Consider the following 13245-nt stretch of genomic DNA (forward strand, 5'->3'; position numbering starts at 1 on the left):
GCATCGGCTTTGTTTGTGTCTTCGGCCAGCCGGTGGACATGCCTGCTGGTTGCTCGGGCCTCCTGGTGGGATGGAAGAGCCGGGGTGTGCGGCAGGAGGGGCATCCCCTCTCGCTGCTTGTAATAACAGCCGAGCGGCTGCTGAGCCGCATCGGTTGTTATTACAATAAAGCAAAACCCCTTGAAGCAATATTGGTAATATCGGTCAATTTTTTGACCGATACCGATACTTCTGAAAAAGTGAATATTGGCTGCCGATAATCGGTCGCACTGATGATCGGTCGATCCCTACCTTGCAGCCGAAAACAGTATAAATGTGTGACTGTGTGTTTTCCTGGTTCTCAGGCCTGCTGCCAATCTGGAAAAAATAGTGCTAAACAGTGGCCTCGCTAGTACTGGGCACCCAGAGCATGTTCTCCATTTCTTCTGTTGGGTGCCCAGGGTCCCTGATACCGCTATTGTCTGCCACTTCAGCAGCCAGAATCTATCCCTGCAGGCTGCCTGACACAACAATAGACTTTAGAGCTACGGAAGCTGAGCCTGGGCTCCTCCATGGCGAGGGGGAACCTGGGAGGAAAAACATCCCTCCGACATCTGCAGCGCTGTGTCTGAGGTCTGTATGTTTGGGGGGGGTGTAATTGTACTGCTGGACATAATGACCTGGGGAGCAGGGTAACAGAGTACTGCTGCAAGGAAGATGATTTGTGCTTGGACTGGCAATTTGGGGGGATTTGGGAGATGATGTGCGTGGCACAGGGGAGAAGAGAGAATTTGTGCTGAAAGGGGGGATTTGAGGGGATCAAGATTTGTGATGGGAGTGAGGTTTTGGAGAAGATGGGGAGACAAAGATTTGTGCTGGAAGGGGGGATCTGGGGGGAGAGAATTTGCATTTATGTTGGGGGAGAAACAAAGACATGTGCTGGAGGGGGATTTCGGGAGAGGGGAATTTTTACAATTTTGTTTGGAAGGAATTAGGCTTGCTGGATTAATGGTGGATTTTTTTTGGTGGGTATTTTTGCTCAGGGGAAAGTGGGGGAGTGTACTGCTTGCGGGGGGGGGGGGGGATTCTTCCCCTGACACCTGCACTGTGTGTTACACACCTGGCATAGACCATAGCACAACAATTTGCTTAACTCTTCTGTGGGCAGACCAAGTTTAACAAACAGTGAGATTAGCAAAGCATGAACAACATAAAGGCCTTACCTCAGCATAGTCAGCCACTAGGTAGAGCTCAACACATCTTTCCCCCTCGGTTTCTTCTCTCTTCACCTGGAAGAAGTGGTCTGAGTCAACTGTAGCAATGGCAAGAGTGAAGAACAGGCACAAACCACAATTGTACGGGGTACGCCTTTTACTTTAAATTTTGTTCAGTGTTTGTTTGTTTTTTTTTGTTTTTTTACTAAACCTCAGAATTAAAAAAGAAACATGACAGGTCTTTATTATTTGCTTATCCATATGGACCTTATTGCTGTGTTTGCTTTTCTTTTTCTGTATACTTTCTGTACAGTTTTAAACTATATGTTCCATTCTTCTTGCCTAAGTTTTTTTTTACAATATTGCCAGCAGAATGCAAATAAAAAGTAGGGTCCTTCTTCTTTGAAATCTATATCAATTTCAGCAATTCTTTTTTCGCTCTGTGTATTAACCGGTTATGAAAGATACAAGTACAATCACTAAAGACAGAGAGTAGACTAATGCCGCGTACACACGGTCGGACTTTTCGTCTACAAAAGTCCAACGGACGCTGACGGACTAAAGCTGGCTGGTAATCCGATCGTGTGTGGGCTTCTCCGGACTTTCAACGGACTTTTTTAGCCTCAAATCCGACGGACTTTAGATTTGAAACATGCTTCAAATCTTTACGTCGTAAGTACGACGGACCCGAAATCCGCTCGTCTGTGTGCTAGTCCGACGGACAAAAACCCATGCTAGGGCAGCTATTGGCTACTGGCTATGAACTTCCTTATTTTAGTCCGGTGTACGTCATCACGTACGAATCCGTCGGACTTTTGTGTGGTCGTGTGTAGGCAAGTCCGTTCGTAAGAAAGTCTGCCGCAAGTCCGCCGAAGGTACGTCGGAAGTCTGTCGGACAGGCTGTCGGACTTTTGTAGACGAAAAGTCCGACCGTGTGTACGCGGCATAAGTAATACTCCACTTACTTCTTAAAGGAAGGATTAATACAGGTTCAAAAGTAAGCAGAGGGATGGAAACTATAATAAACCTTTTTTCATTGAGTCTTTATTTATGTGTAAAGTAAAGACACACACCTGCAGATATCCAAAAGAGGATGATCACACAGTCAGGTTATGTAATAAAGTATGTGAAATTGAAAGACTTTAAAAGTATACCTCTACTGACCACCAATGTAAAGAGTCACTTCTTCGTTGATCACTAATGTTTGACTAACTACTCTGCACATAACGAAGACATACTCCTTATTCCTGCATGCTGTGCCGTACATTATATAGTCATGACTGCTTTTATTTGCAAGCTGTGCTATACCTTACATACTCCTGACTGCTACACTTACACCAATATATGAATAACGTAAGGTTATGTTTGTATGTACTAAGAAAATCTGGAGTCTACATATTACTGCAGGCACCCAGATGTGACTGCATGTCTTTGCAGTTGGGTTCTTTTTTTTAAATCAGATCATTTTTATTGAAAACAAACACAAAAAACAAAAAGAGACAACTTTTACATTACATTAGACAAATGAAATGAAATGTTATCTTTTGTGAGGACATATAAACATCACTGTCACATGACCAAACGGTCCAATATACTATGTGTACAATAAACTGCTCGTCACATTCACAAAATAAAATTATTCTTATATGGTAAGACTGTTTTGATTACGATTTCCTGGTCTCATTACTAATAACGTGTGTCCTCCATAGGTCTCATGTTTTTCCTCCTCCTCTGCTCCCAGTCCTATCAGGACCGGCCAGCAGAACAGGGCATATTCGTCCCCTAACAATCGGGGATCAACGTGTAACACTTATATGTGTTTAACCGATGGGTAAAACAACTATATATATTGCAACCTCAGCAGTGCCTGCCATGCTCGTAACAACTCCAATCTAAGACAGTTATGTGAATGTGGTGGTGTTTCCCCTCCCTTCCACAAATTTTTAACAGATAGTTCTGGCTATTAAGTTTTAAGGTGGTACACTTGACGACGCAACTCTGCCTCCCAGAATTCTATTATGAACCAGACGTAATGGAGCTAGTCCAGGAGTGTCCAGCCAGGGGTCCCATATGTTCTCTTGCAGTTGGGTTCTTGATTGTCCTGGGGGTTTCCAAGCCCAAGCTTTGGTGGTTGGTCCTGCCCTCTCCTGATTTCCATATCTCTCTGTATAATGGGTGGCCAAAGTGACACATGGAAAAGCCTAGGAAGAAGTAGGGATGAGTGCAAACTTTCTAGCTGGAGTCGATGTTTGCATAGTAGAGTGCCATAAGTGTTGAGGTGCTACAGCATAACTGAAGATATATGTGGTCATCTCAAGATGCTTGCAATAACATGCCAAAGCCTCTTCATAATGGTACACATGTGGTGTTTCTAGTGCATGCTAGGGAACTGCTGTAGTGGAAAATGTGTCAGAAGTAGAATGAGCATGGTTCGTGCCAGATCATGGGCTGTTACCCTCTCTTATCAGTATATAAAAAAAAACAGCATTCCTGTTATATTATAGACAACAAATGTAGACTTATCAGTTATTACCAATAAAACTTGCCAACCTGCTATGTAATGATCAGCAGTAAGTTGCTGGTCAAAGACTGGAGATTTGGAGAATTTAAGGCAAGAACTAGGCAAACATAGGACAGGTGCTTAATGGCCTATAAAAAAAGTAAAACTGTTAAATCATGACCCATAGGTCACACACTAGAGTAGGTAAGACAAGTGTGTAATCAGAATCTGTAATTCTATAGATACAGGCCATCCAAGACAACAACTAAAGACCCACTGACCTGGTGCAGTAAAGTCTGAGGTGTCTGTACAGGAAATTATCAGTAAAGTTACTGCAGAGTATCTCCCTTAACAGTTGCCAATATATGTAGTCCAAAATGGTGACATTTAGGTTAATACAGTGACATACACCTTGGGAAGGCCAAGAAAACCATTTTAAGACCCATTCATTGTCTTTTTGGCAGGAAAACCATATTCATAAACTGGATATCTACTGAGCTATTAGATGTTAATATCTGGAAGCAATAAGTGAACGCAGTTTTGCCTCCATATAGAGGAACCTATAATGCCACAGGCTGTTCTAGTAAATTCGATACATTTGGGGAGTGGATTTCTTGTTCTATGTCTTGTGAACACCACCTTTCTACTTCACCTCTTCAATTGTAATAACACGATTCAGCCTCAAAATGCTTTTTGTTTGCCTACTTAGACCTAAAGCACACACAACACTTATAAAATGACAGGTGTGATAACTTTCATTTATTGTCAATCTTTTTAGTAATTATCCCTCAACCATGTGGTTCGCAGTAACCTTACCTCACCTGTTTATAGTATGGAAATTGTATTTGTGAGGTACTAAAAAAAAGTTTATGGAATAAAACAGCAACTTGCAATGTGACTTAATAAAAATGTCAGTTACCCTTAAAGCAATACACAATATCCAGAACATTTTAAGCACCAGTTACTGTCAAAGCCATGCATTGAGCCTGCCAGAGCCTGCCCATGTGCTGCAGGGAGCATTCCCGTGTGCTCTTTACAAGTAGAGCGGTGGCTGACACCTTCACAGAACATTGCAATCCTGCACTCTAAAACCTAAAGCCTCGTACACACGGTACAATTGTTGGCCAACCGAGCGTCTGATTTTTGTCAAAAGGGCGTGTGGCAGGATCTTGTCTTGCATACTAGCGGTACACAATTGTCGTGCCATAAACACAAATGTAGTGACGTACTATGAGGAATTTCAGCTCTTGAGCGCCACCCTTTGGATCCCCTCTGCTAATTTCGTGTTTGGTGAGCATTGATTCTGAGCATGCGTGTTTGTACTTTCCACTTTTGTGTGACGGATTTGTGTACTGACCATACGAAAATCTGACATCAAACCATTGTCCGCTGAAAATTTACTAGCCTGTCATCCAACATTTGTTGGCCGAAAGTTAGACAAGAATTGTCAAAAGGAGCGTACTAAGGGTAAGATTTTAGGACAACAGTATGTCAACAGACAATCCCCTGTAAACAATCGTACCGTGTGTACGAGGCTTAAGGGTCCTCTTGATTCTTGGTTTTAACCACAGAGGTGAAAGAGCTCTTTAAGTGCCCATATGTGAAAACCAGCAAAGAAAAGGCACAGCACATTTTTCAGAACTTTAAAAAGAACCCTGAACCACTCACACCAGTATCTCCCTTCGAAGAACCTTCCATTCTAATGCAACCATTCTCAACCAGAGTTCCTTCAGAGGTTGCTAGGGGACCTAAGCTGTGGCTGATCAATGGTGCCTGCATATTTTTATTGCCAATGCCACATGGCAGAGTCAGCACATGACATTGATGATCTTTTCAACTATCTGTGACATTCTTCCCACTGACTTCCAAATGTAAGGGGCATTTTTCCACTGCCCTCCAATGAATTGGTTTGGCAAGGGTTCCCAAAAAACCTAAAAAGGAGTTTAAAGCTAAAGATAATCTTGTCTAAATACAAATGTCATGTATATCCTTACTTGAATCTTGGAGTGTTTTGTGTCCTTCCAGATCTTTGCAGAAATCCAATGTAAGGAGTGGGTGGGGTCTGCTTAGCCACTCCCGCAGCTGTACTGTCTGCACAGGCTATGTTACTACTACTTTTACAAGTAAATATCTGGGTTTGTAAAGGCATTTAGTGCACACAAAGTGGATTTATATCCCTTGTGATTATTGGAGGTATATTTGAATGAAAGTTTTGTGTCCCGAGTCCAGTTTTTTGGTTTGTCAGGGGTAAAGGGTTAAGAAAGGCTGATCTAGTGTCTCCAGTGTAGTTTTGCACACATAAGGGTCAATTTGTATACAGGGAGACCATGCAGACTCTATTCAGGACGCATATAAGACGGTAATCACTTAGCTAGCCCCTATAGTTAGTCTGCTGATAGCCATCCAGCATTATAAGGGTTCCGCACACAGACTCACATAACTCAAATCAGTTACAATGTAAATAATGAGCAATATTTTATCAGCTTGCCTTCAGAGAACTTGCATTCCATAGGGGGCATGTTTAATGAAAGATATGCATAGCATACAACAGACAGATGTTATATATCCAAGTTACACAGCTTCAGAGACCACTTGTACACTTTCTGAGTGCAGAAGACTCCAAACATCTGTAAAGTTACACCATATGGTGATTAATCAGGGGGATGTGCTGTGTTTGAAAGTATTTAGCATTGTCTAACAGACATGGAACTGGAACATAAGCCCTGTTGAGCAGGATAACATGAGATATCATACATGTGCTCCCTATGATGATCACTCTGGAGTAAAAAGAAGTGTATACTAAGAGCTACTCCTCCTAAGATTACCTCTCATGCAATACAAAAAAAAATAGACCCCACAGCTCACTTCAAAGGATAGAGAACCAAAAAATGTATTACACACATGTATATAGTGAACAAAAAGTAAAGGTGTTGGCGCTACAAAACAACACATAAATAATGATTCAACATAATATATACTGCATGATAAACCATGTGCTTATTCAATTGCAAACTAAGTCCAATGTGACAATCCCAACACCATATACAACATAACATAAATCTTCTAGTTTGATGCATCTTCAAATAAATGCTTCACCACGAGTGTTCATGAGGTAGATGGCAACTCACCAGAGGTGATTGACCACTTTTTAGGGTAGGCCAAAAAACGCTTTATTTGGATAGACCAGATGGATCCTGGGTTTACACCTCTCCACTTTGAGACTCCCTCCAGCATAGGCTGGGGATGTGGGAACAAACTCCAGCAGGGACACAAAGAAGAGCTTTATGGTGTAATATGTTTTATTTAACCTCTTACCAACCAGCCGCCGTCATTATACTGCACAGGTCGTCTCTCCTGCGCAAACTGCCATAGGTGTACGTCGGTCTGTGCAAGAAGGCTGGTGGGCGCGTGCTGCGGGAGCGTGCACGTGGGTCCCGCGGACTCGATGTCCGCCGGTGACCCGCGATTGCTGTGTACAGAGGCAGAACGGGGAAATGTAAACAAGGCATATCCCCGTTCTGCCTAGTGAGATCTTCTGTTTCCAGTCATCAGGAACAGAGATCTCTGTCATGTCCTAGGTAGCCCATCCCCCTACAGTTAGAACACACCCAGGGAACACAGTTAACCCCTTGATCGCCCCCTAGTGTTAACCCCTTCCCTGCCAGTGACATTTATACAGTAATCAGTGGTTATTTTTAGCTCTAATCGCTGTATAAAGGTCACTGGTCCCAAAAAAGTGTCAAAAGTGTCCGATCTGTCTGCTGCAATGTCGCTGTGACACAAAAAAAAAAAAATGGCAGATCGCCGCCATTACTAGTAAAAAAATAAATTTATAATAAAAATGCCATAAATCTATTCCCTATTTTGGAAATGTTATAACTTTGCGCAAACCAATCAATATACGCTTATTGCAATTTTTTTTTACCAAAAATATGTAGAAGAATACATATTGGCCTAAACTGATGAAGACTTTTTTTGGGGGGTATTATAGCAAAAAAGTAAAAAATATTGATTTTATTTTCAAATTGTCGGACTTTTTATGTTTTTAGTGCAAAAAATAAAAACCGCAGAGGTGATCAAATACCACCAAAAGAAAGCTCTATTTGTGGGGAAAAAAGGGACATCAATTTTGTCTGGGTACAGTGTTGCATGACCGCACAATTGTCAGTTAAAACGACACAGTGCTGTATCGCAAAAAATGGGCCTGATCATTAAGGGGCCAAATCCATTTGGGGCTGAAGTGATTAACCTCTTGCTTACTGGGCACTCAAATCCCCCTGCTGCCCAGACCAATTTTCAGCTTTCAGCGCTGACGCACTTTGAATGACAATTGCGCGGTCATACAACACTGTACCCAAATTAAATTTTTATCATTTTTTTCCCCACAAATAGAGCTTTCTTTTGGTGGTATTTAATCACAGCTGGGATTTTTATTTTTTGCTAAACAAAAAAAAAAATCATGTTTCATAGTTTGTTATAAAATTTTGCAAACAGGTAATTTTTCTTCTTCATTGATATCCGCTGATGAGGCGGCACTGGTGGGCACTGACAGGCACAGTTAAGGCAACACTGATAGGCACAGATAAGGCGGCGCTGCTGGGGACAGATAAGGCGGTACTGATGGGCACAGATAAGGCGGCACTGATAAGATGGCACTGATGAGTGGCAATGATAGATGGCACTGATAGGTGGCACTGATGGGCAGCACTGTTGTTGAGGCACTGATTGTGGGCATTGATAGGTGGCACTGTGGGCACTGATGGATGGCACTGTGGGCACTGGTAGGCGGCACTGTTGCCTACTGCTAGGTGGCTCTGTCAGGGGGCACAGAGGAACTTTTTTTTTTCTCCTCAAGCTGTCAGTAGGAGGAGAAAAAATAGCCGATTACCGGCTCTGTTGACATCACATGATCAGGTGTCTTTGGCTGACAGCTGATCACGTGGTAAGGGGTTGGGATCGACCCCTTACTCCAATCTGTGATCCAGCAAGTCTCATAGACTCGCTGATCACAGAGCGCGCCGGGGGTGCGCAGGCCGCTTGGGCACGGGAGGATGTCAATAGACGTATTCCCAGCAAAGCAGGTCCACGCTGTAGCTGTCATTCGGCTATAGTGCAGATCTGAAGAAGTTAAAATGGTTTAAAAATAGTAGCTTAGGTTGCACTCACATGTGACCGTGTCAGTCCCAGCACTAAGGTGTCTACAGCATGTGCGGATGGGTATACCAGGCTCGTCGGTATACAGGCTTGGCACTGTACATACAAATCAGTCCTAGCCTTCAAGGATTTAAGAGTTTTAGGTTCCTATCTCACTTCAATATACTAGGGCTAATTTAGACAGGAGCCAATTAACCAACCAGCATGTCTTTGGACTGCAGGAGGAAACCCACACAAGCACACTCCATGGAGGTAGTGTCTTAGTTGGGATTCAAACCAAGGATCTGGTGCTGCAAGACAAAAATGCTAACCACTAAGCCACTGAGCTTCCATACTGAAATATGGATCAATAAAAAAGACTCTTTGAAACCATTGTGACTGCCATGAAAGTGGGCTTGTCTTTGCAACAGTCAGATTGACCGCTGGAGTTCTGTATTATCACATATACAGTATAATTTAAGGAAAATGTCTGCTGTTAAAACGATGAAAGAGTTGCATTCAAGCAAGACTATCCAGGAAGCACTAACTGTGCTAAAACAAAGTCAACTACTTTTACCTAAATTAGAGAAATATATAACCCCCAGCATACATATAAAGCAGACTTCATGAAAGTCTTTGAGGGCCATACCCCCTGGTATTTTTGGAAGTGCAATCTCCCTCTCATGTTCAAGTGAAACATCAAGTACCTGCAGAATTAGAGATTCAGTTTCACGGTCATTAAGAAAATGTGGAGACTGACAACTGTAGGGATTTAGCTAGAAGAACATGGCCGAGTCACATGCTCAAATAGTATGTTTACATTGAAGTCCAACTCTAGCCAAAATGTTTTGTTAAATTTCCTTGGTAATCTTCCTTGAGATTACCCTTCATTCTACTGTACCCCCTAGCCCCTTATATTCCAGTACATATGGTCAAATCTTATCCTCTTCTCTTTCCAAAAAAACAAAAACAAAAACAAAAAAAAACAAAACCCGTGTAAGTGCCCTTATCTGTTCCCCCCAAAAAACAAAGAGTAAGGGGTTAATAATAACCACCTTCTCATTAACCCTTTGTGGCAAAAAACAAAAACAAAAAGGGATTAGAAAATTGTGCATGAGGCCTTTCTTGGCCATATTATCAAAAAAAAAACCTGTGAAAGTGAAGTGCCCTTATCGTCCACAGTAATCCCTCCGAAAAACAAAAAGGAGTAAGGGATTAATAATAACCACCTTCTCCTTTACCCTTGTGAGAGAAAAAAAAAAAAAAGCGATTGGCAAGTTTGTGTAAGAGGCTATTATTGGCCATATTATCACCCAAAAAAAAAAGAAAAATACAAAACCTTGAAAAAAGCCCTTCGGCCACACTATCTCCCCCAAAAAACTAGAAAGTAAGGGACTACTAGTAACCACCACTGCATGGGTTAATTGGGTCCAGGGGCACACCGGCTATACTTACCCGATCCTTCGATCCTCCAGAAAACCACGCTTCCCCAAATCCGGCGGTCGACTGTTTCTGTCAACCTGATGTCCAGAGCCAGTCTATGAGTGTGATGACATCAGGGACAGTCCATTCACAAGGCCACTAGCCAGTTGGTGGGGGGGGGGGGGGGCTGCAGGAGTGGTAGGGTCTGTTCTTGCGCTCTGGGAAAATAAAAATTTTGCCTGGAGTTTTTTTTTAAAGCTGTTTCTGTCAGAAATGTATACCCATTCACTTCCTCTCTTGATGTCATGGTGACGGCGGACAGAAGGTTAATCAAAATCCTCACCAGGAGCACATGTGGTGGAGCTTTCAATACTTTCCATTCTCTACCCAGAAGAATAGTAAAACAAGTTTTAGCTGGTTTTAAGATCCTTCCATGGGCTGTTAAATGCTCTCAGTCAGACACAACAGACCTTAATTCACCAACGGACATTGTTAGTACTCTGACAAAGAAGTGTGTCAATAGTGAAGTGCACTGAAGAGACCACTGACATTTTGTAGCACAGTGGTCCCCTAGCTCTATATCAGCTGTTGGTCTCATGACAACATACACTGTAGTCAACTATTACGATTGTCCATAAAGCCTGCATAGCACTCACCCTGTGATGAGGTTGGTTGAAACTGGAGAAATTCTGCTTCTTACTGTTCGAGTGTCCACATTTCCCTCCTGGAAGGGACAGATGTTCCGCTCTGTATATTAGATGTCTATGGCTGTCTCCTGGTAGCGGTTCCACTACAAAACTTAGATTATTGCTTACAGTTATTAGTCCCCTGTAGAGAGAAAAATCCTGTTGCATCAATGCCATTTAAAATTGGAAACACAGTACATTGTTTCTACTGTCTGCTAGTTACACCATATTGTGGGGTCTACATGATGTTTATATAATGGAATGCTCGTTTTCTCAGATGCAAGTGCACGCCCCATTGGCTCCATTTCCTGCAACTCCCTGGGTTTCTGGAGATACTTGGGGAAATATGTTTCTCAGCTTCCCTCCCTCAGCAGATCAGAGATGCCATACCTGATGGGGTAAAGGTAGCTGGGCAAGTGATCTACAGCCAGGTGATTGGCCCTTTACTGTCAAAACTGATGTGTGGGCAGCTGGGCAGGAGCCTAATAGCACATAACTTCTCCCAGGACCCAGCAACTGAGGAAGCACCTTTCTGATTGCTACCAAAGTGCCCCAGTTCCAGTTGGGTAGCCCCCCTTTGTACCTGGACCCTAGAACTCTCCAGCTATTTGCCTGTGTTACCAGAGCTACCCTGGACTTCACTGTGGGAGACACGGACTAAGGTTAACTGCAAGCAGCTGTTTGTGTTCTGAACCGTTTTTCTAAAGTAGTGATTCTCAGCTAGACTGGCTTATATAGACTATGCCACAAAATCCCTGACTGAGTCACAGAGACATTGCTGTGAAGAGTCCCTGTAGCTTTCATAATCTGTAATAACTACCAGGAAGGCAACTTTACAAGTAAGGTCTTCCAACAGAATATCTCCAATAGGTTCAAAGGAAGGTCTCTGAAGTACAGAGAGCACCAGGATGGGATTCCAAGGTGACACTGGAGGAAATGAAGAATTTATATGAGCAACTCCCTGAAAAAAAGTCTTGATTAGAGATTGCAAGGTAGAGATGTCCAAAATATGAGTGACTTGGGACTTGGCTTCCTGTTCTTGCACTAAGCAAAGTAAGCCTTCCATTTGAAATGGTAAATCTTACAGCAGTTGAATTGTATTGCTCTGAGTAAAGTTAAAATAATAGAGTAAGAAATACCCATATCCTTTAGGATTTGGGTTTCAACAGCCATGCCGTTAAAGCCAACTGAGAAGCAGGATAGAATAGGGGGTTTTCTTTTGCGCAAACCAATCAATATACTCTTATTGTGATTTTTTTACCAAAAATATGTAGCAGAATACATATTAGCCTAAACTGATGAATACATTTGTTTTTTCATATATTTTTTGGGGATATGTATTATAGCAGAAAGTAAAAAAATTGTTATTTTTTTTTTCAAAATTGTCAGTCTTTTTTTGTTTATAGCGCAAAAAATAAAAACCGCAGTGGTGGTCAAATACCACCAAAAGAAAGCTCTATTTGTGGGAAAAAAAGACATCAATTTTGTTCGGGTACAATATCGCACAGCCGCACAAATTTCAGTTAAAGCGACGCAGTGCCGTATCGCAAAATATGGCCTGGTCATTAAGGGGGTAAATACTTTCAGGGCTGAAGTGGTTAAAGTAATTGTAAAGGTTTGTTTTTTTTGTTTTGTTTTTAAATAACAAACATGTTATACTTGCCTGCTCTGTGCAAGGGTTTTGCATAGAGCGGCCACGGTCCTCCTTTTCTGGGGTCCCCTGGCGGCGCTCCTGGCTCCTTCTCTTCATCCAGTGCCCCCATGGAGAGCCGCATTCCATAAGGGCACCCGTGCGTGCGCACTCCCGAGTCCTGCTGCTGCATCCATTGACACAGACAGCAGGACTCGGTCCTGCCCCCGGCTCCCGTGTCACTGGATTTGATTGACAGCAGTGGAAGCCAATGGCTGGAGCTGCTGGGCTTGTGCATGTCACTGGAAGGACTGGGCTCTGGTAAGAAAAATGGAAGGCTATGAGAGGCAGCTTCAGCACGAAGGCTTTTAACCTTAATGCATAGAATGCATTAAGGTGAAAAACCACAAGACTTTACAACATCTTTAAAAATTTTAAAAAGTACTTTTCTCCCACTGAATTTATCAAAGGATTTACCAAACAGGTGTTCACCATCAAAGGCATGAGTACAAGATGCTTTTTACAAGAAAGTTCAGCAGACCAAGTTTTTAGCCACATAATTCTGTCCATGTGCACAGAGATAAGGAACATTCTAGAGAGTTGGCAAATCACATTCTCTAGAGCAGGGAAATGCAATTAGCGGTCCTCCAGCTGTTGCAAAACTACAAGTCCCATCATGAC

At 42.5% G+C, this 13245-nt stretch overlaps 1 protein-coding gene across 1 annotated transcript in view; it reads right to left on the reverse strand.

Moving 5' to 3' along the window:
* ADAM19 (ADAM metallopeptidase domain 19) overlaps window positions 1-13245 on the reverse strand; it is a 123657-nt gene that overhangs the window by 32306 nt on the left and 78106 nt on the right. The window contains exons 6-7 of the mRNA XM_073621174.1: window positions 10905-11076; window positions 1203-1268 (exon numbers count right to left, since the gene is read on the reverse strand). Of these exons, the coding sequence (XP_073477275.1) occupies window positions 1203-1268; window positions 10905-11076 (238 nt within the window). The remainder of the gene's footprint in view (window positions 1-1202; window positions 1269-10904; window positions 11077-13245) is intronic.

Source organism: Aquarana catesbeiana, linkage group LG03, assembly GCF_042186555.1.
Source record: "Aquarana catesbeiana isolate 2022-GZ linkage group LG03, ASM4218655v1, whole genome shotgun sequence".
NCBI lineage: Eukaryota > Metazoa > Chordata > Amphibia > Anura > Ranidae > Aquarana > Aquarana catesbeiana.